The 20,754-nt window shown below is 35.0% G+C and overlaps 1 protein-coding gene across 3 annotated transcripts in view; it reads left to right on the forward strand.

Moving 5' to 3' along the window:
• The window catches only part of Glcci1 (glucocorticoid induced 1), a 156,290-nt gene that overhangs the window by 116,880 nt on the left and 18,656 nt on the right, over positions 1–20,754 (forward strand). For 2 of the 3 annotated variants that reach the window (XM_059257367.1, XM_059257365.1), the window contains 3 exons: positions 2,734–2,820; positions 11,436–11,552; positions 15,139–15,291. In XM_059257367.1, coding sequence (XP_059113350.1) covers positions 2,734–2,820; positions 11,436–11,552; positions 15,139–15,291 — 357 coding nt within the window. The remainder of the gene's footprint in view (positions 1–2,733; positions 2,821–11,435; positions 11,553–15,138; positions 15,292–20,754) is intronic. The other variant, XM_059257366.1, reaches the window with a different exon arrangement.

The raw sequence follows: 20,754 nt of genomic DNA on the forward strand, positions 1-20,754 counted from the left end.
AACAGTTGGTTATGCATTTATACAATTATGAACAGTAATTCTAATCTGGTAGAAAATGGCTTAGAGATGATATATTATCTCAAAGCATGAAAGAGCTCTGAAATTCTGTAATTACTACAAGGTCAGAATTTTTTCAGTCAGCTATTGTTATGTATGTCTTCTGTGTAATTTTACAAATAATAAATGGCACTTTAGACTTCCAGATTCAAGTGTGGGTGACTGGGTGTCTATTATGAAAACTTCTCCTTTGGCTGTTAAATTTGCCATTATTTGGGCATGGTTAGTTTTTATGACTTCAGTGGGAGTTGTTGGAATGGTGTGAAAAATATTTGGCAGTATCTAGTAGTTATCTGTCTTACTCATTATCAGGCATAAGAGATTTTAAAAGCATTATATATTAAAATCTAGCAAGATAAGTGGTTAGTGTGGTCAAGGTGGCAGATTTTAAGTATTTTTTTTTTAAATCAGTCTTATAGATATTTTAGACTTGTTTGTTTAGATGCATAAAAGGTTGCTTTTCTCTTCCTCGATAGTGGAGGCAGTTTGCATAGAAAGAGGAACTCCTAAAGTGTAGTGCCCAAAGCACATGGAATTATATACAATAATAAAATCATTGAGGACTATGTTTCCAAAATATCTGTGGAATAATGTCCTACATATTGTTAGTAAGCATACTTGTAAGTGTCCAGTAATCTTGTAAACAGGGGAGAAATAAGCAGATTTTTTTAAAGTGTGTATATATTTGAGTTTTTAGAATGCTAAATTGCATTGTATGTGGAGTAGAAGATGCAATGTGTGATTTCCCCCAAATTTATTTGGTTATGGAACCCTTTTATTAAACATTTTTTTTAACCAATATCTAGTGCTACAAATAGCACTTTTTCTAAAATTCTAGTTCAGACAGTAGACAGAATAATGGCAGTTGGACCTTGTGTCTTACTGACACCAAAGGAAAGAACTTCTGTTTACTTTGTCCAATTATTTTCCTGTTTACATAAGATTTATTTATCTTTTGTTACTTCTTTAGCATATTCATTGGACATGACTAAACTTTTGCCTCACCTTTTTCCTGAGATTATACTTTTTGATTTATAGATACTGTGATCTCTCTGTGTGTGTGTGTGTGTGTGTGTGTGTGTGTGTGTGTGTGTGTGTGTGTGTGAATAGAGTGCTACTTGGAAGAAATATAAAAGTGTTAAGTCATGCAAAACCTTAAAATTTTGACTATAGTGGTCATACAGGAATAATTCTGTAAACATTATTAAAGATACAGCTGGGCAATGGTGGCACATGCCTTTAATCTCAGCACTCGGGAGCCAGAGCCAGGCGGATCTCTGTGAGTTCCAGTCCAGCCTGGTCTACAGAACAAGATCCAGGACAAGCACCAAAACTACACAGAGAAACTCTGTTTCAAAAAACCAGAAAAAAAAATATTAAAGATACTATTATTTGATTGACTAAATTATTTTCAGGTTGTCCTATTTAGGATTGAACATGTGAAATTTTAAATTTTGTTTGTTTGTTTGTTTTTGTTTTTCAAGACAGGGTTTCTCTGTAACTTTGAAGCCTGTCCTGGACTACCTCTGTAGACCAGGCTGGCCTCGAACTCACAGAGATCCACCTGCCTCTGCCTCCTGAGTGCTGGGATTAAAGGCATACGCCATCACTGCCCAGCTATGATTTTTTATATATTATATTATTTCTTACTCTTGCACTAGCCAGTTGAATAAGATTTTTTTTCAGTTGACTAAACGACTTCCTTTAATAGTGAACCCTTTAAGCAGCCTTTCTTTTCTGTATCCACTTGGTATCCAGTTGTCACTAGTTTGGTTCTGGACAATTGTCACTTTAAGCAGTAGTAATTATTGTAAAGTTGCTCATAGCATTTTGAACTATGTAAAGTCGAATGGTGGCTTTTTTTTTTATTACATGGAGATTCTCGAGTAAAGCCTCAGCATAAACTTGTTTTTAACATCCAGTACAAAAAGTGTTTTATTGCCACATATATTTATTGTGGTAATTATTACCCATTGTCTATCTTTAGTTTTTACTTTCTCTTATTTACATTATACTAGTCTTTCTCGTATGTTAAAGTGTGGTATTTCAATTTTTTTTTATAACTCCTAAATTTCTTAAAACTTTATGGCAATATATGAAGTTAAATGCTTAGTGTTATACTTTAGTTAATCTCTATTAATGCTTAAATTATATTTGAAAATGACTGATATGTAGCATAGTTTTTTAAAAAGCTACATTACTTCCATTTATAAGTCAATTTATATTTGTTTTTAATCCTTTCTATTAGTTTTTTAAATAACCATTTTTAAATAAAGATGCCTAATACTTTGCTCCATTGATACTCTTAATATTCTCTTCTCCTAGTAAAATTGATTCTGACTAGACATTTGTTACATAAGCCTATGCAATACAAATGTTTCTGAAAATTGTCTTCTGTTTTTAGTAGAAATTGAATTTTATTTAGTTTGTTCTCTTTAAAAGCTCAGTATGTAAATATTCACAGTTTTGTTTGAATTTGCTAACTATATGATTGATACTGATGTGAAAGTATCAAATGATTTTTTTAAGCTAGATGACTCAGACATCTTAGATTAATCTGGTCTAATCAACATTTAAATAATTTTATAGTGCTAGGAATTGTGTTTCAGTTATTTGAAATTAGGTGGTAGCAGCATTTCTGTTTCTTATATTTTGATTTGTTTGTTGGTTTTAAAGACACCTAGTTGTTGGGCAGAGGAGGGAGCAGAAAAACGATCACATCAGCGCTCTGCATCATGGGGAAGTGCTGACCAGCTGAAGGAGGTAAGTTAGTTTTTATTTCATTCTATAACTATAACTTGATCTTGATGGGTTGTTTTCACTATTTTCTCAATATAGTGAGACTTCTATGTTATAACCTCCTTTTTTCATAGTCACAGAGTTAGCTGAATCTTATATTTTGGTAAAAAGTGAATTTTCCTTGTTTTTCTAACCTTTATGTTCTCAGTAAATATTTATGTGCCCATCACTTACAACATTCCTAGAGTCAACCCTAATTTTATGTAATCATTTCTGTTTGTTATCTTTATTTCCCCCCTTAGCTTGCTTTTTTTCTAAGTCACAACAACCAGAGCCATAGATCATAGCTTTGTACAATGATAAGATCATACTTTATTTTTCTTATAGCTTTTTAATGATACCCAGTTTATTATGAACCTTTGGAACCCAGTACGACAGGGGAAACCAAATCTTGTAGAAACGATCTACTCCTTGATTTATTATGAATAGTCTAAAATATATTTATGTATATACTATATTTTTTTCTGATAGTTTTTTCCATACAAATCATAAATTTTTTTACCTGTTCTTTCAAAGCTATAGAAACCTAGAGTTAATGTCTAGTCTATGTCTTAGGTAAGCACTTCTTCCAAAAATGATCATCCCATCTCTGCTGCCACCTTCTCAGTGGAGACAATTCATTGCTTTTAAGAGAACTAGTGTACTGGTTTTAGCTGAGGTTGGTAAGTATTTTGTCTTAGTTTGTTTCCTAGTGCTGTGGTAAAGAACATGACCAGAAGCAACTTGGGGAAGATAGATAGGGTTGATGTCATCTTACAGGTTACAGGTTACAGTCCATTGTTGTAGAAACCAAGGCAGGAACTTGGAAGCAAGAACTGGGGCAGAGACCGTATAGAAGTGCTGCTAACTTGCTTTTTAGTTACCTTTCTTATATAACGAGAACCACCTCATCAGTGGTGGAACTGTTCATAGTGAATTGGACCCTCCCATATCAATCATTAATCAAGAAAATGCTCTAAAAACTGGGCTATGGGCCACTGTGATGAAGACATTTTCTCAGTTGAGATTCCTCTTCTCAGGTAACTGTAACTGGTGTCAAGTTGACAAAATACTACTATGCACAGTTATTTGATATTTTGAATTCAGAATTATATTACTTAGTTTTGACTCCTAACACTTGGGTCAGTATTGTCTTCTTAAAATTCTGAAAGGGAGGCAGTGAACAGGTTTTGCTGTAGGTTAAGCATAAACATTTCTTCCAAATTTTATTTATGTGCATTTGGGTATGCCTGCTTGTATGTGCACCACATGCTTGTAGCACCCTTTACAGTCAAAAAAGAGCCTTGGATACTCTGGAAGTAGAGTTACTAGGAATCATACCTGATCCTTCGCAATAATAGCAAGTACTCGTAACTGCTAAGTACAGACAGTATTTAGTCTCAGTATTTCTCTTGAATATTTTTCCTATGCAGAGTTCCAGACTTACCAGTGTTAATTTTATATATATACTTAGGTTGCCAGATTACTCATATACTGTGATGTCTAAACCAAATGGTCTAGTAGCATGATATTGTCTATGATTTTATTTTATTTTTAGCCACTTCTTTATGTTGAATGTAGAAAATCTGTAATTCTAGCCTGCCTCTTACCCAAATACATAAGTAAAAAATAGATTTCCCTAGCAGAAACAAAAGAAAAGGCTTAGTCTAATACATCTAGACTGAAATAGGGATACAACCTCAAGTATAGAATATAAATGATGAAAAAAAATCAAACTTGTAATTTTATCTCAGTTCAGTGCAGTTTCAGACATATTGCTGATATTTTACAGCAATATGTTTTGTTAGAACTGAGTGTATATAGGAGCACATGATATATGCTGCTAAAAGGAAACAGCTGAATCAGAAGAATTGATTGTTCTCCTTAGAAAACAACCATAAAGCCAAACAGAATTGTCATAGTAACTGTTTTATTACTCTAGATGTAATCACAATAATTGAGCAATTATATTTATGAAAACTTGGGGTTAGAATAGTATAAGTTGTGGTGTTCTTGTTCAAAATGAAAGAGTAATTGCAAAGGAGATTGAAGATGCCAGTGTAAATAAAACCCAGTTAAGGTTGTAAAAGCCCAGAACTTAAAAGGCAGTCCTGTGTACACACACACACACACACACACACACACACACACACACACACACACACGAATCTAGTAAGTCTTATGAAGCGTTCATTGAAGAAAATACAAGCTCATTGGTAGGTTAGCATATGATAAATTAATTGCTTTGTCAGGTTTTTGTTCATCTTTTAGTTTTATAGCTCATAATATCTCTGGCATTAAGGAAGTTACTTAGTGAAGTGGTTGAGATCCTGACTGGTACATATTTGTAGTTAAACATTAATACAGGATTACTTGCACAGCATTGTGAAGTACTTACTAAAAAGGGCTTACAAATTGAAGGTCAAAGACTAGGTTTACCATTTATTTATTAGGTTTCTCATATGCAAAAGGTACTTTATTTTCAAGTGTTTCCCCATCTGTAAAATGGATATAATTAAGAGATCATGTGGATTTGTGAATGTTTTTGAAAAGTTAGCCTTTGATCTAATTACTTTTCTGTTGTGGTAAACACTATGACCAAAAGCAACTTACAGGAAGAAACAAGTTTATTTTCACCTTACAGGTCACAGATTGTTTTTAAGGGGAGTCAGGGCAGGAACACAAGGCATGAACCATAGCAGAGCACTGCTTATTGGACTGCCTTCCTGCTTGCTCCCTGGCTCATGATAAGCTGGCTTTTTATACAACCCTAGTCGACTTGCGTTGGACTGTTCTGCCCACAATAGGCTGAGCATTCCCACATCAGTCATCTGTCACAACAGTTTCTCCCAGCCATGGCCACAGACCAGCTGACTCAGGCAGTTCTGCAGTTGAGGTTCCCTCATTCTAGGTGACCCTAGGTTATGCCAAGCTGGTAATAGAAACTAGTCAGCAGTCTGCTACAGTTGTTAATACTGTAAACTTACCTTATGAAAGTTCTCCCAAAGCAAGCTGAGTTTGAGATGTTTGTATGTGAGCTGTCCCTGCCTATCTCTGGGTCATTTATGGGAAACTGTATATGGGCAGGCATGTGGATGTGTAGGGGTCAATTTGCTGTTACCTAAACTGTAGAACTTTTCTGTGAAGATACTTGATCTTGTTATATATTCCCTGTTTAATATCAAAACTAGTAGCAGCCTGAGATTTATGACCAGTTTCATTTTCAGAAAAATTAGATTAATGTCTTTAGTAATTTTTTTAGGGAAAGGAGTGATGTGATTCAAGTCTTGTTAAATGTTGTATTCTCATTTGTTTACTTTGTAAGATTTATCTTTTTAATTTTTGTCTCGATTCTTCAGCCAATATAGACTGGTTGTGTTAGCTTTCCATTACTGTACCAAACTACATAAGATAATCAACTTAAAAGGAAGAAAGGTTTCTTTTGGCACATAGTTTCAAATTTTTCAGTCCATGATAACTGGGCTCTTTTGCTTTGGGCCTGTGGTGGTGAAACATGGGATAGAGGAGGATTTGGGTACCTTTATCCTCCCAGCACACACCCAGTGACCTAACCTTTTTCCATGAAGCCTGCCTCTTAAAGCCTCCACCACCTTTGAATAGTGCCACAAGCTGAAGACAAGCCCTAGGAACACATAGGCCTTTAGGCAGACATTCTAGATCCTAACTATAGTGGATTAAGAGAGCGGACTACAGAATTCCATTGCTTTTTTCAAATTTGAGTTTCACCACTTAAGGCAAACATATTACACTTTAAAAACCTTTTTTTTTTAACCCCTTGTCTATACCTCCAAGTGGCAATAATAATAGTACCTATCTCATATTCTTTTGTTGAAAATCGAATGCAACAGTTACCATCTTACCAAGCAGTACAATAGCTTCCATGGTGCTTTATTGCTCAGTAAGCAGTTACTAGGTTTTGATGATAATTTTTATTAGTGGTTGACACAGTCATCAAAATGGCCTACAAGGTACTCTGAACAATGGTTAGAAAATATATGCTGCCAGTCACAGTATGCATCATTAGTACATTTCAGCATAGCTAATTATAGTATGTTTAAAATTTTGTCACCCACATTTGACAAAGGATAAATTCACAATATAATGATGTCTCTTTACACAAAGAAGGTATGTTCTAGTGTGTCACTTGTTAAAAATATCATTAACAAAAATAGGATATTATGGCTGTCTTTTTTTCTGGTAGCTCAATTCTGGGAACCATAGCTCCCAGTTCTTTTAATGTAGTATCAAGATTCCTCTCATTTGGCACAGTTTTCGTTTTCCTTTAGGCTTGTTAGAACCTAATGCTAGCCTTGAACTACCATTTTCTCCTTTTATAAAACAGTGTTAACGCGTCTTACTAGATTGGTCATTGCTTCCTACTGTTGAACTATTACCTTCACACCTAATGTTGAGGATATAAGTAGTTCTTGCAGAAGAAAATCTCCAATCAAGTCTATCATGTTAAAATAAAAGACACTCCCACTCCCAATCTCAGCAGCACCTGGAGAGTTACAGTTTTTTATAACTTTGCCAGAATTTGGTGCTTACTATTCTGTTGTTGTTAACTTACATTTTTATGAAGAGGATAGTGTTGAATATCTCTTCTTTGCACATTGACCATTTGGATATTATCTTTGCCCGTTTGTTTCATTGAGTCTTTGAGTGCTTTCAGTTTATTTACACTTGATGAATATATGTTGTGTCTTCCTAGGGTATAGTTTGCTTTTTACTTTCTTACAGTATTATTGCCTTTAAATTTTAATATATTATTTATTTATTGATGTGTGTGTGTGTCCACACATGCACATGTGCATGTACCTGCATCTGTGCATACACACACATAGATGTCTACATGTGTGTATGTGCATACTGTCACAGGCTAGTAAAGCTGAGAGGCAACTAGCAAGAGTCAGTGCTTTTTTTCAGTATGTAGGTCCCATGGGTAGAATTCAAGTCACCAGAGTTGGTGCCAGATGCTCAAGTCCTAGTTTTCCTATGGAATATCAGTTCTGAACCATGCGGAAAGGATGGTTTAGACTCCAGCCACTGTGGGTAAAGTCTTTTGTACTAAATACTATTGAGAACTTTTAGTATAGCAGTGGCATACATACCTCCCAGGTTGTTTTAACTTCAGAAATAAGAACCCTGGAGCTCTCAGACCCCTCTGATGGTTATGCTTTCATCTTGGTGCAGTGATACCTATGGGCAAGAACTCACTGGCAACAATACATTTCTTGCTGATGAAAATCTATGTAATTTTCCTGATTTTTGGATTAGCTCTCTTTTTGTGTTCCTTTTCCAAAAGTCCCAAGACCGTGAATCCCATCCCACTGCTACCTTTTGAATTAGGATTTTTTCATTTCCCAGAGCTACTGTGGATTTGAATTAATTCTGAGAAATAAGACCCTTCTTAATCCCTGATACAAAAGTGCTCGCCCAGTGTTTGGAGGATTTTATAGTTCTCTGTCCCATTATCTCTAATTAGTGACCCAAGATTGTGTATTCCTGATGTTTTTGAATACCTGGGTTGGTATACTTATGACGCCTTTCAGATTTTGAGGAAGTTTCTCTCTGGTTTTTCTTAAGGCCACAAATTAGAAAATGAATTTTTAGAGAAAAAATTGCCATCTAGTTTTAAAAAATTCATTCCTTACATACCTACTTTTTCTATTTTGAATAGAAGGTTGTACCAAGCATTTCATCCCAGTAGCCCAGGTAGATGACCTGCTGAAGAGAAGACTGATGATGCCGTAGGATATGGGACTAAAAGCTGTTTTAGGCAAAAGTTAAAACTACGGATGAACACTAGGAGCAGATATACAACTTCTTTTGCCTCTCCTCCAAGGGACACCTTTGTTTGCTCTCCATGGGTGCTGGGTTTAGAGAGAAGAGGTGTCTTCACATCAAAGGGAAAAGAAAGGACATTTTAAACAAAGCTGTAAAAAGCTAGAGTGCTTTCAGTTGCCATGTTGTGTAAGTATGCACCTCTTGTCTTTGTAGGGCAAATGAATATGAGCCTCCTGCATTTTGAAGGAAGGGAGGACTTTATGGAACAACAGTCTTGCTACCATTTCACCTATGTCTAAAATGGAGTTTGCAGTGTTTTAAGTACATATATTTGAGGAAAATAGGCTTTCCTTTTATTTGGATGCCTACTGATTGTAAACAAGAACGTAACTGTATTATAAGAAAAATAACAGTTTTGGAAGCTTTAAGTCTGTACTATTTAATTAAGCTTTTTTCCTGAGGGTTTTAAGAATCCACATAGACAAAAAAGGTTGTGATTTATTTAATGTGTCAGAGGCCCTAAACAATTAATTAAGATTAACCAGTTTTAAAGATTTATTTTTAAAATGAATAATTACAAATTACTTTAATTTGCAGGCATGCCAAACTATTTTATATAAGCACTTCCAGTTTTCAAACACCACTAAAACATCATTAATATTCAGAAAACACTTAATTTTATACTTATATACTAATAAAATATCTTGTACAATTTGAGATCTTATTTACTTTCTATCATAGGAAATAATTTGTCTTGATTTATAATGATTACTTAACTAATTTTGATTTCATGAAAATTAGTGCTCTCCAGAAAAAAAATTAAGTCACTTCAAACTAGAGCAAGGAACAGAAATATTACCATCTTGTATATCTTTTGCAAGGATATTGTATGAGAGATCTGTAGTCACAGAAGTGAAAAAATGTAAATCTTGATAGAAAGGATTTCAGTTATCCCCTTTTTGGTGGATAACTGTTTCCCTATTATTTACCACAGGTAAAAGTTAATTTCCCTAATAAGTCATATCTTTTTACCTTGAGCATGTATAGGTTCTAATATCTTATTGTGCTTTCTGATACCTGTTATTTACAGCACACATTTATGTAATTTCATAGTACATTGTATTTTTACTATATATATTCTTGAGAAAGTTAATATGTTTTACACCTTACTTTGTGCATATATTTTATGTAGTATACAACATAAAACTGTGCTTATTCTAGATGTTCAAGGAATAATTACTGATTAAGGTTGCCATCTTCTCTATGACAAAAATAATATTAGTATTAAAGACTTCTCCCAATCTGTTAATGGTTCTTTTGTTAATATATTCCTCATTAGAGACTGGGTAATCTATAAAACAAAAAGGGTGATTCATTATAAAGACGAGAAGTTCAAAAGGCTTAAGAGTAGACAGCCCCATCTTGTTTGCCTTTGGTGAGTCATATGATGGAAGATCAAGGGTATACAGGAAAGAAAAATCACATAAGGAAACATGAGAATTTGGGTCCCATAAGAAGCACATTATTTTCTAAGGGTAGGCTAGCACCTCAATGATGCAGTCATGTTCCATGACCCCCATCTTTTAAAGGAAGGTTCCATATCAGCTCCAACTAAGCTCTGCTTCTTGGATACTTTCTACTATTTCTTCTTAAAAAGATACTTGAATTTTATGTGCACACGTTTTGTGTGCATGTTATGTATGTGCACCATGTGTGTGCCTGGTGTCCGTGGAGCCGGAATAAGGAGTTAGATTCCCTGCAACTGATATTACAGGTAGTTGTGAGCCACTATTTGGGTCCTGGAACCAGAACTTTGGTGCAAGTGTTCATGCTGAGCCATCTCTCCAGAGTCTGTATATCTGCTACTACCTAACAATGCTGCACTGAGGACCAGATTTATAACACTTCAGTCATTTTTGGATACATGTGATCAGTATTCTTATCCACACATTTGAATAATAATCATATCCTTAAAATGCTTGGGAAGTTTTAAAGTACATTATGCATAACCTAAAGTATGTTAGCAGTTTAGTAAGTTCTAGATGATATTATAATAAAGACTTGGTAATTAAATCTAGAATGTGATTTATTTAGGAGAATATATCCAGATGTACATTTATGTTTAAATGAATAAAAGATAACACATAAGATTAAATACATAAAAATGTCCTTATGAAATCCAATATTATGCACAATCAGTAAATTCAATAAAATATTAAATACTAATAAAGTACTAAATATTTGATTGTCTTTACCACCATTGCAATGTATAATTTAGAATATTTAGTAATAGATAAGCTTGATTTCTTTTGTTTATAAAATATAGCAATATTGAAATTAATGAAGCCTCTATTTAAGATACGGTGGTACATGCCTTTAATCTCAGTACTCAGAAGGCAGAGGCAGGCAGGTCTCTTGAGTTTGAGACTATTCATAGTAAAAGCCTATCTAAAAGGAAAAACAGAAATAAAAAGTAGGTTTCAGGTTTGACAAGTTAATCAGTAGATATCTGAAATATTTCTTACCCAAGTCCCTTTTTCAGCAGAAGATGCTTCCAGCATCATAAAGGTATAATCTGAAGCAGTCTGAGGAAATTTAGTTACCTGATTAGTAAAGTTGCAGAAATTAAGCATTTGTGCTGTACATTTATTTCTCATTTTTAATCGTCTCAGTCATAACAACTGAAGAATAAATCATTGTGCTAAAACATTCTCTTTTATTAAATATTTTGAGAAAAGAAAACAGAGCAGGTATTTACTTTCGTTTTCTTCTTCTCTATTCTCTCCCCAAAGCAGATTGCCAAACTGAGGCAACAGCTTCAGCGAGGCAAGCAGAGCAGTCGGCACAGTAAAGAGAAAGATCGGCAGTCGCCTCTCCATGGCAACCATATAACAATTGGACACACTCAGGTGGGTCAAGTTGTTCGCTTTAGTAATTCCTTTTAGTGCATTACTAAGTGGAAACCAACACTATAACAAAAGTTTTACCTTTACTAAATTATTTTGTGAAAATTTGTTAAAACTGTGGGTTTTTTTTAGCATTGTTTTGGTAACACATAGCAGAGTATAGTGGCCTAAGAATGATATTTCCCTAAACTGAAATCACAGGTAATGTGCTTACTGAACAATTGAGGAGTATCTTGTTTAATCCTTCTACTAGTACCTTAAACTATCTACTTTGTGTTCCAAGTATTTTGCATCTTCTTTCATATGAAGAAATTTAAAGCTAGAGTTATTATATTTTCCCCCAAGAAATTTGTGCTAACATATCTTATTGAACAAATCTGAAAAGTGCTGTAATGGAGTGATGAATCTTTAATAAGTTAAATCTGATATCATGACCAAGGAGTGTATTGATAGTTCATAAAGATAAGGATAATTCAACATTAGGACATATTAATATAACTCACTACCTCAGAAAGTCAAAGCAGAGAAAAAGCATTGGATTTTCTTGGTATTGAATAACACTTGTTAAAACATAGTATCCATTTGTGGTTATAAAAGTTTTTATTAAACTGAAAAGAGCAAAACTTCCTATTGTGATTAATTGTAAATCTCCTAAGATCCCATCCTTAAAGCATTAGCTGCATTAATGTCAAGATAGAGATCATCACAAAGGTCTACATTTATTGACATGCTACATAAAGGACTAAGAAAGACATCACTAATTGTATATAATATTTTATATTTAGAAAATAAAAGTGAATTAGCTAGACTATTAAAACCAATTATGAGATCATTAATATGGAAAATACGAACAATACCAAATGGTAATGAGAATGTAAAACAAAAGAGCAGCTGTGCATTACTGTTAGGAGAACACAGTAATATAACCACTTTGGCAAGCATGTACTGACCATTCTCTCCAGTATTTCTCCCTTCAAGTAGCCACTAGAAATTAAAACATATCTGCATGAGTGATTGGGGAAACATTATTCATGATATTGAAATGAAAACAAATATTCTTTGACTGGTGATTGGACAGATATTTTACATGACTGTGCAGTGTGATGCTATTCAATAGTACAATGGAAAGTAGCTAATAGATATGACAGCAGACTTAAATTTCAAAACCATTTTGCTAAGTGAAGCAAGTTATGAGAAAAAGCTGTATAATGTATAATTTGTTATGTTAATTCTCAAGGTATAATTATATAAACTAAGTATTAGGAATAGGAACTAAATGCAGAGAGGGCCTAAAGAATATTTTTTGAGTAATGGAAGGCTCTAAATGTGACTATAGTGGTAGCTGGGCTTAGTAAAACTCAACTAACTGCATATTTAAAATGGGATGATTTGTTGTAACCTGATCATACCTGATCAGTATTATACAACAAACTGGTATGCCCTAGACATTTAAAGTGGGAGTTATGTGTGCTTTCCTTTTTCTTCTTAATCTGGTAGAATTAATATATTTGCAAGTTGTTTTTTTTTTTTTAAGCACTGTCAATAATGTTAACACATCACCTTAGTTAAGTTCTTTTTTAAAAAAAAAAAAAAAAGGGGGGGGTGGCGCACGCCTTTAATCCCAGCACTCGGGAAGCAGAGGCAGGCAGATCTTTGTGAGTTCAAGGCCAGCCTGGTCTACAGAGCAAGATCCAGGAAAGGCACAAAGCTACACAGAGAAACTCTTGTCTTGTAGAACCCAAAAAAAAAAAAAAAGACCAAGATGATTAAACTATTTTTGGTATCTGGTTATTCATAGGAACTACATACTTTTGCTGTATAAACATTTGTCAATGGAATATGAAGTCTAGTTTGGAATGCTTTAAAGTACTCTTAATAACAAAAATATCTATGTAAATAGAATAATTTATAAATTTGGAAATTTTGGTAACTTTCAAATGTGCTAATGTATATATATGTTCATAAGCATTGCTTATATTCTAATTATACTTATTAGAATTTTGCATGATAAAAGGAGAACTGAAATTTAGTGAGATGATTAAAACGTATAAACAAAAACGCAATAGTATTATATTGGGTTAGTGTTAAAAAAAATAAAATCCCACTAATTCAAATTAAAAGAAATATGCAAGTTATACATGTTTATTGTGATTATAAAATGAAAAATAGAGAAAATCATTGTCTTAACCCATTATTTGGTGAGAATATAGTTTTAAAATGGCAATTTATCCTAAATTAGTATGTAAATTGTGTATTAGTTCCAGTTGACACCTTAAAGGAATTGTTTTAGTATTAAAGAATTGTTTTCAAAGGTTACATTGTAAATATACCCATTGCTCAGAAAGAAAATTTGAAAACGTATTGCTTTTATTATTTAAGGAGTTGTTTTCAAAGGTCATATAAACACACTTATCATTCAGAAAAAAAATTGAAAAGACTTTTTCTATCAGATATAAAAATTACTATAAAATTACATTAAAACAGGCTTTGTATGAAGATTACTAGATAATAGCTTAAAGAAATCAAATAGAGAATTCATGAAGAAATGAAGTCAGTTGAATTAATATCAAGGTGATACTAAAACTGGCTTATACTATACACAGCAATAAATCAGATAGATAAAATATTTTATTATGAAAGTAATAAAACAACTAAACAGTTGATAATAAGAAAATGGGAAATGTATAATAGAGCTAAAGATTCAGTATTCAGTATTCATTTGTTAATGAGATACAAGGCACAAGGTAGCAGTTCAAGTATGGGAAATAGGAACATGCTGACACTACAAATCATACATATGAATTCTGGTTACTCAACACTATTAAGAAGATCATTTTTTTTTATTATTTTTTGCCGCCTTGGTCCTTTCCTACCCTTATTTCTTTCTATTTTATTCCTTGAGCTGCAAAATATTCACAGACATTTTGTGGTAGGTTTTATAGTAGCTGTTGGAGGTGGCTAATTCTTGAAAACTATGCAGAGGACACTTAAAAACAACCTTGGCTGCTAACTAGTGCTGAATTTAACATAGTATTGCTTTTATATTGCTTAATTATACAATGATTGTGTTAAACAGTTGACAAAATGGAAACAGAAGTTTTAAAATATAAATGTCTTGGTATCTCCACTATCTTCACACTACAGTGAAGTCACATGATAACTTAAAGAATTTCAACTATCCTTCCCAATAAAACCAAAAAAGGAGACATTAAAAAGTGTTGAAAATGCCATCTGCCAGTCTTTGACCAAGTGTATACATTATATAGTCATACCTTTGCACTTAAAAGTATTTTGAATGATTTTGATTCTGTATTTTTTACCTTCCTTTAGAAATTAAATTTCTGTATATGTATTTGAATTTTTGCTCTATTTGAAATGTCAGCAATAACTGCTACTGAGTTTTATATTTTAAGGCATTTTTGTTTGCTTCGTTTTTATGGTGGGAGGCATGCAGAGGGCATGTCACATATGCTAAACAAAGATCTGTCACTGAGCTACACCCCTAGCTCTTCAATTTTTAAGATGTATCATGCTCCAATTCTTTATTGACAGTAAATAATTTTACTTCATTTTATCTTCTGTCTCAAAGACTATTGGATCAAGGTCAGTCCCTATGCCTCTGTCAAACATATCCGTGCCAAAATCATCTGTTTCACGTGTGCCCTGCAATGTAGAAGGAATAAGTCCTGAACTGGAAAAGGTATTCATCAAAGAAAACAATGGAAAGGAAGAAGTGTCCAAGGTAAGATTATATGGGATATTTAAATGTTTTCTTTATTATTAAAGAATTTCTCAAAAGCACTTGGCGGGCGGGCAACGGCTTTATGGAGATAAAATTTATATACCATAGGGTTCATTCGCTTTGGTAGTTATCTCTCCTATTCCTCTAATACATTTGACTGTAGGCCACCATTGACCTTCTTTCTGGGTCTATGGATATTTCTCTTCTAGACTTTTCAAATAAATAGCATCATATAATGTATGGCCTTTGGTAACTGACGTTTTTCACTTAGCGTGACATATCTTAGATTCATCTAATTTGCAGTGCATAACAGTCCTTTGTTTTTCTTGACAGGTAGTACTAATTTTTATGCATTTTGTCCAGTTAGCAATTGAATGCATTTACGGTTTCTAGTTTGGTATATGCTTCCATGAACATTTGTACAAATTTTCATATGAATATAATTTTTTTATTTTGTCTGTGGACCTAGGATTGATTGGAATTGCCAGTATTGTAACTCTGTGTTTAGATGGGAAGGAACTGCCAGGCTGTTTCCAAAGCATCAGTACCATTTGACATCCGTACCAGGAATGTAGGATGGTTTCGATTTCTCCAAAACTTCCAGTCATCTTCTTTCTTCATTATAACCAACCTCTAGTGGGAAGATAGTGGCATTTCATCATGATGTTGCTTTGCATTCCTAGCAGCTAATGATACTGCAAGACATCTCATAAGTTCTTGATAATTTGTTTCCTTTAGAGGAATTTTTATTTAAATCTCTTATTCCATTTTCAATTAGGTTGTCTTTTTTATTACCGAGCTGTAAATGTTCTTTACAAGGTTCCTTATTTTCTAGATGTAAATTCCTTATCAAGGATCTCATGATCCTTGAAATGAGAGTCATTTTTCCTTTTTCTTGATTTCTTTGAAGAACAACCTTTTTTTTTTTTTGAAGAACAACCTTTTTGATGAAGTCTAGTTTATTATTTTCCTTGTACATTCCTTAATCTGTGGTCCCGTGATTTATTTCTGAAATTTTTTCTGTGACATTTATAGTTTTAGCTCTCTCTTACTGTCTTAGATAGGGTTTCTATAGCTGCAGTGAACCATGACCATGACCACAAAGTAAATTGGAGAGGAAAGGGTTTATTTGGCTTATACTTCTGTATTGCTGTTTATCATCAAAGGAAGTCAGGACAGGAACTCAAACGGTACAAGATCCTGGAGACAAGACTTGATGCAAAGGCCGAGCAGGGCTGCTGCTTACTAGCCATGTTCCCCATGACTTGCTCAGCCTGCTTTCTTATAGAACCCAGGACCACCAGCCCAGAGATGGAACCACCCACAATGGGCTGGGCCTCTCCCATCTATCACTAAATAAGAAAATGCCTTACTGGGGCTGGAGAGATGGCTCAGTGGATAAGAGCACTGACTGCTCTTTCAGAGGACCCGGGTTCAGTTTCCAGCACCTACATGGCAGCTAACAACTGTCTGTAACCCTCAGATCTGACAACCTCACACAGACATGCATGCAGACAAAACATCTTATTTTTTTTTTTTTATTTTTACATTAAATAAAATTTTAAAAAAAGAAAGAAAATGCTTACAGCGGGATCTTATGGAAGCATTTTCTCAATTGAGGTTCCTTCCTTTCAGATTAACTCTAGGTTGTGTGTCAAATTGACATAAGAGTAGCCATCACACTTACATATTAAGTTTTTGATCCACTTTGAATTAATAAAAATACTTTGTAAAATGACATGTCTCAGCTATCTGTGCTATATTGCATATGGTCTTGTATTTGACTATATTTTCAGTAGTATACTTAACTAATTGAACCACTAGAAAACCCCTGGCTAAATTGTCTATTTTACCTTTTTTTCAACTGACATTGATTTATATATAAATATATATGCATATATACATAAATAATATGTGCCTTCTTTGAAATAATGTATAGCTTTAAGTTGACTTAGAATTGGTTTTGCAAAATGAAAAATTAAAATTTTCATCTAGCTCTTAATTACAGATCAGCAGATAAAAGCAATATTTGTAGGTTCTTCTGTATCTGTATTAGTATATAATGAGTCGCTGTATGAATGTACTGTAACTTAAAATTTTCCTATCCCAGAGGATTAGATCGTTTTTCATCTTTATCATGGGTGGCGCTTTATAAAACATTGTGTACTCCTGCAAACAGGTTCCTGGTGGTGAGATTGCTTTGTTGAAGCTTTTTCACATTTTAAGTTTTGATATGTACATCTTCCCAAAGTGTTGTGCCATTTTACTCTTTATCATATATCAAGCTATTGTATAGGTATAATGCTGTAAAGAAATTTGTTGGAATGGAAATTGTGACATCTCGTGGCTGTTTGCTGTTAAAATGTCTCCTTTAGAGTAGCAATAGAAGGAAATGAAGTTGATCTTATATTTGGAAGATGAATAATCACTCACAAATTTATTTGTTAAGAACATCAGAGCAAAACTTTACTAAAATATAAAACATTTCTTTTTAAACATGAGTTGTATTTTAATTTGCAAGTATATATTTCAGAATTATTCTAGGATTATCTACAAACTTATAACTTAAAACATTAAGGGGCTGGAGATGACGCAGTGATTAAAAGCACTAGCTGTTCTTCTGGAGGACCCAGGTTCAATTCCCAGCACTCAAATGGCAGCTCACACCTGTCTGTAACTCCAGTTCCAGGGGATCTGACACCCTTACACAGACTTGAACACATGGGAAAACACCAATGCATGTGAAATAATATTAATATAAACAAAAAATTATTAAACTTTTAGACATTTTGTGGTTTTGGTATTTTCTGGATTTTTAAATATTTTTTAACTTTCTTACTTGTATAGAGTATATCTTGGTCATATTCTCTCCAAGCTCCCTCCCTCCAGGTCTCCTCCCCCAGTATCTCTCCATTTCCCTTCTGACTTTATAACATATCGCTCTCTCTCCCACTAAGTCCAATTAGCGCTGCCAGTAGGTTCGTGATATGGAGTCATCCCTGAGGCATGGGAAACCTACTAATGGCCTCTTCCTCAAAGAAAGCTGAGTGACCTTCCTCAGCTAAGGCTGGGATATCAATAGCTCTCTTCCATCTGTACTGGGATTTTTTTTTTTTTGAAAGGTGGTTTATTTTTTATTATTATTATTTTTTTTTACCTTAGTCTAACTTTTTAAAAATTTTTTTTCTTTTTTTTTTTCTTTTGCAATACAATTCAGTTTTACATATCAGCCACGGATTCCCTTGTTCTCCCCCCTCCCGCCCCCCTCACGTTCCTCCCAGCCCACCCCCCCATTCGTGCCTCCTCCAGGGCAAAGCCTCCCCCGGCTGACTGAGATCAACCTGGTAGACTCAGTCCAGGCAGGTCCAGTCCCCTCCTCCCAGGCCGAGCCAAGCGACCCTGCATAGGCCCCAGGTTTCAAACAGCCAACTCATGCATTGAGCACAGGACCCGGTCCCACTGCCTGGATGCCTCCCAAACAGATCAAGCCAATCAACTGTCTCACCCATTCAGAGGGCCTGATCCAGTTGGTTCATAGTTCATGTGTTTCCATTCGTTTGGCTATTTGTCCCTGTGCTTTATCCAACCTTGGTCTCAACAATTCTCACTCATATAAACCCTCCTCTTTCTCGCTAATTGGACTCCCAGAACTCCACCCGGGGCCTAGCCATGGATCTCTGCATCCAGATCCCTCAGTCGTTGGATGGGGTTTCTAGCACGACAATTAGGGTGTTTGGCCATCCCATCACCAGAGTAGGTCATTTCGGGCTGACTCTCGATCATTGCCAGCAGTCTGTTGTGGGGGTATCTTTGTGGATTTCTGTGGGCCTCTCTAGCATTTTGCTTCTTCCTATTCTCATGTGGTCTTCATTTACCATGGTCTCCTATTCCTTGTTCTCCCTCTCTGTTGTTGATCCAGCTGGGATCTCCCGCTCCCCCAAGCTCTCTTTCCCTCGACCCTCACCCTTCATTACCCCCACTCATGTCCAGGCTATTCATGTAGATCTCTTCCATTTCTCCGTCATTGGGCGATACCACCTTATGCTGGAGAGGATGTGGAGCTAGGGGAACTCTCCTCCACTGTTGGTGGGAATGCAAGCTTGTACAACCACTTTGGAAATCAATATGGCGCTTTCTTAGAAAATTGGGAATCATTCTCCCCCAAGATCCAGCTATACCACTCTTGGGCATATACCCAAGGAATGCTCAACCACACCACAAGAGCACTTGTTCAGCTATGTTCATATCAGCATTGTTTGTAATAGCCAGAACATGGAAACAACCTAGATGCCCTTCAACTGAAGAATGGGTAAACAAAATGTGGTACATATACACAATGGAATACTACTCAGCAGAGAAAAACAATGACATTATGAGGTTTGCAGGCAAATGGATGGATCTAGAGAAAATCATCCTGAGTGAGGTAACCCAGACTCAGAAAGACAAACATGGTATGTACTCACTCATTGGAGGCTACTAGATGTGGAACAAGGATGACTGTACTGCTACTCACATCACCTGGAAAACAGGACCCCAAGAAAGACACGGGGATCGCCCAATGACGGAGAAATGTACTGGGATTTTTAACTCATGGAGGTCTTCTACAGGAAACCGCAGCTACTGCGAGTTCACGTGTGCAGAGGCCAGCCTTTCCCAATACTCCTTTCTGATTCTCCGGCTTTTACGTTCTCTGTCACCTTTTCTGCACTGTGTCCTGATCTTTCAGGGAGAGGAGGTTGATAAAAAATAGCTCATTTATGGCTAGACATAAACCTTTGCTTATTCTCTTTTGAGTCTCTTCGTTACCCTTTACCCTCTGCAATACAAAGCTTCTCGGATCCAGGTTGAAAGCAGCACAACTTTATGGACATAAGCATAAATTTTAGAAGGAAGTTGGACAACATGACTGTTTAGCAAAACAGCATTAGTAGGTTCTTTCCTACAATCTGTAGCTTCCCTAGACATAGTTTTTGACCATGTTTACAGTACCAGGTGTGATAAACCAAAACTTAAGCATATCAAGATGTATGAAGATGCCTAATGAAACCCTACTAGTTCATAAGCTAACTAAAATATACTTTTTTTTTTTTTTTTTTTTTTTTTTTTTTGGTTTTTTGAGAAAGGCTTTCTCTGTGTAGCTTTGGAGCCTTTCCTGGAACTCACTCTGTAGCCCAGGCTGGCCTTAAACTCACAGAGAGCTGCCTGCCTCTGCCTCCTGAGTGCTGGGTTTAAAGGCGTGTGTCACTACCACCTGGCTTTTTTTTTTAAGTAGTTAAGCAGAGGTATCCCAAATGAGTAACAATGCTGTCCACAGAAAACATGGGTTATTAAATGGAAATCACAGTTCCAGGCACAGATTACTCTCTGTAAATTATTGGGCACTCAAGATAATATAGGCTATTGCCATTGTTCATGGTTGTTCATCCTAACTAGATAGTAAGACCTTGTTGCTAAAGATATCAC

The sequence above is a fragment of the Peromyscus eremicus genome, chromosome 3 (genome assembly GCF_949786415.1).
Source record: "Peromyscus eremicus chromosome 3, PerEre_H2_v1, whole genome shotgun sequence".
NCBI lineage: Eukaryota > Metazoa > Chordata > Mammalia > Rodentia > Cricetidae > Peromyscus > Peromyscus eremicus.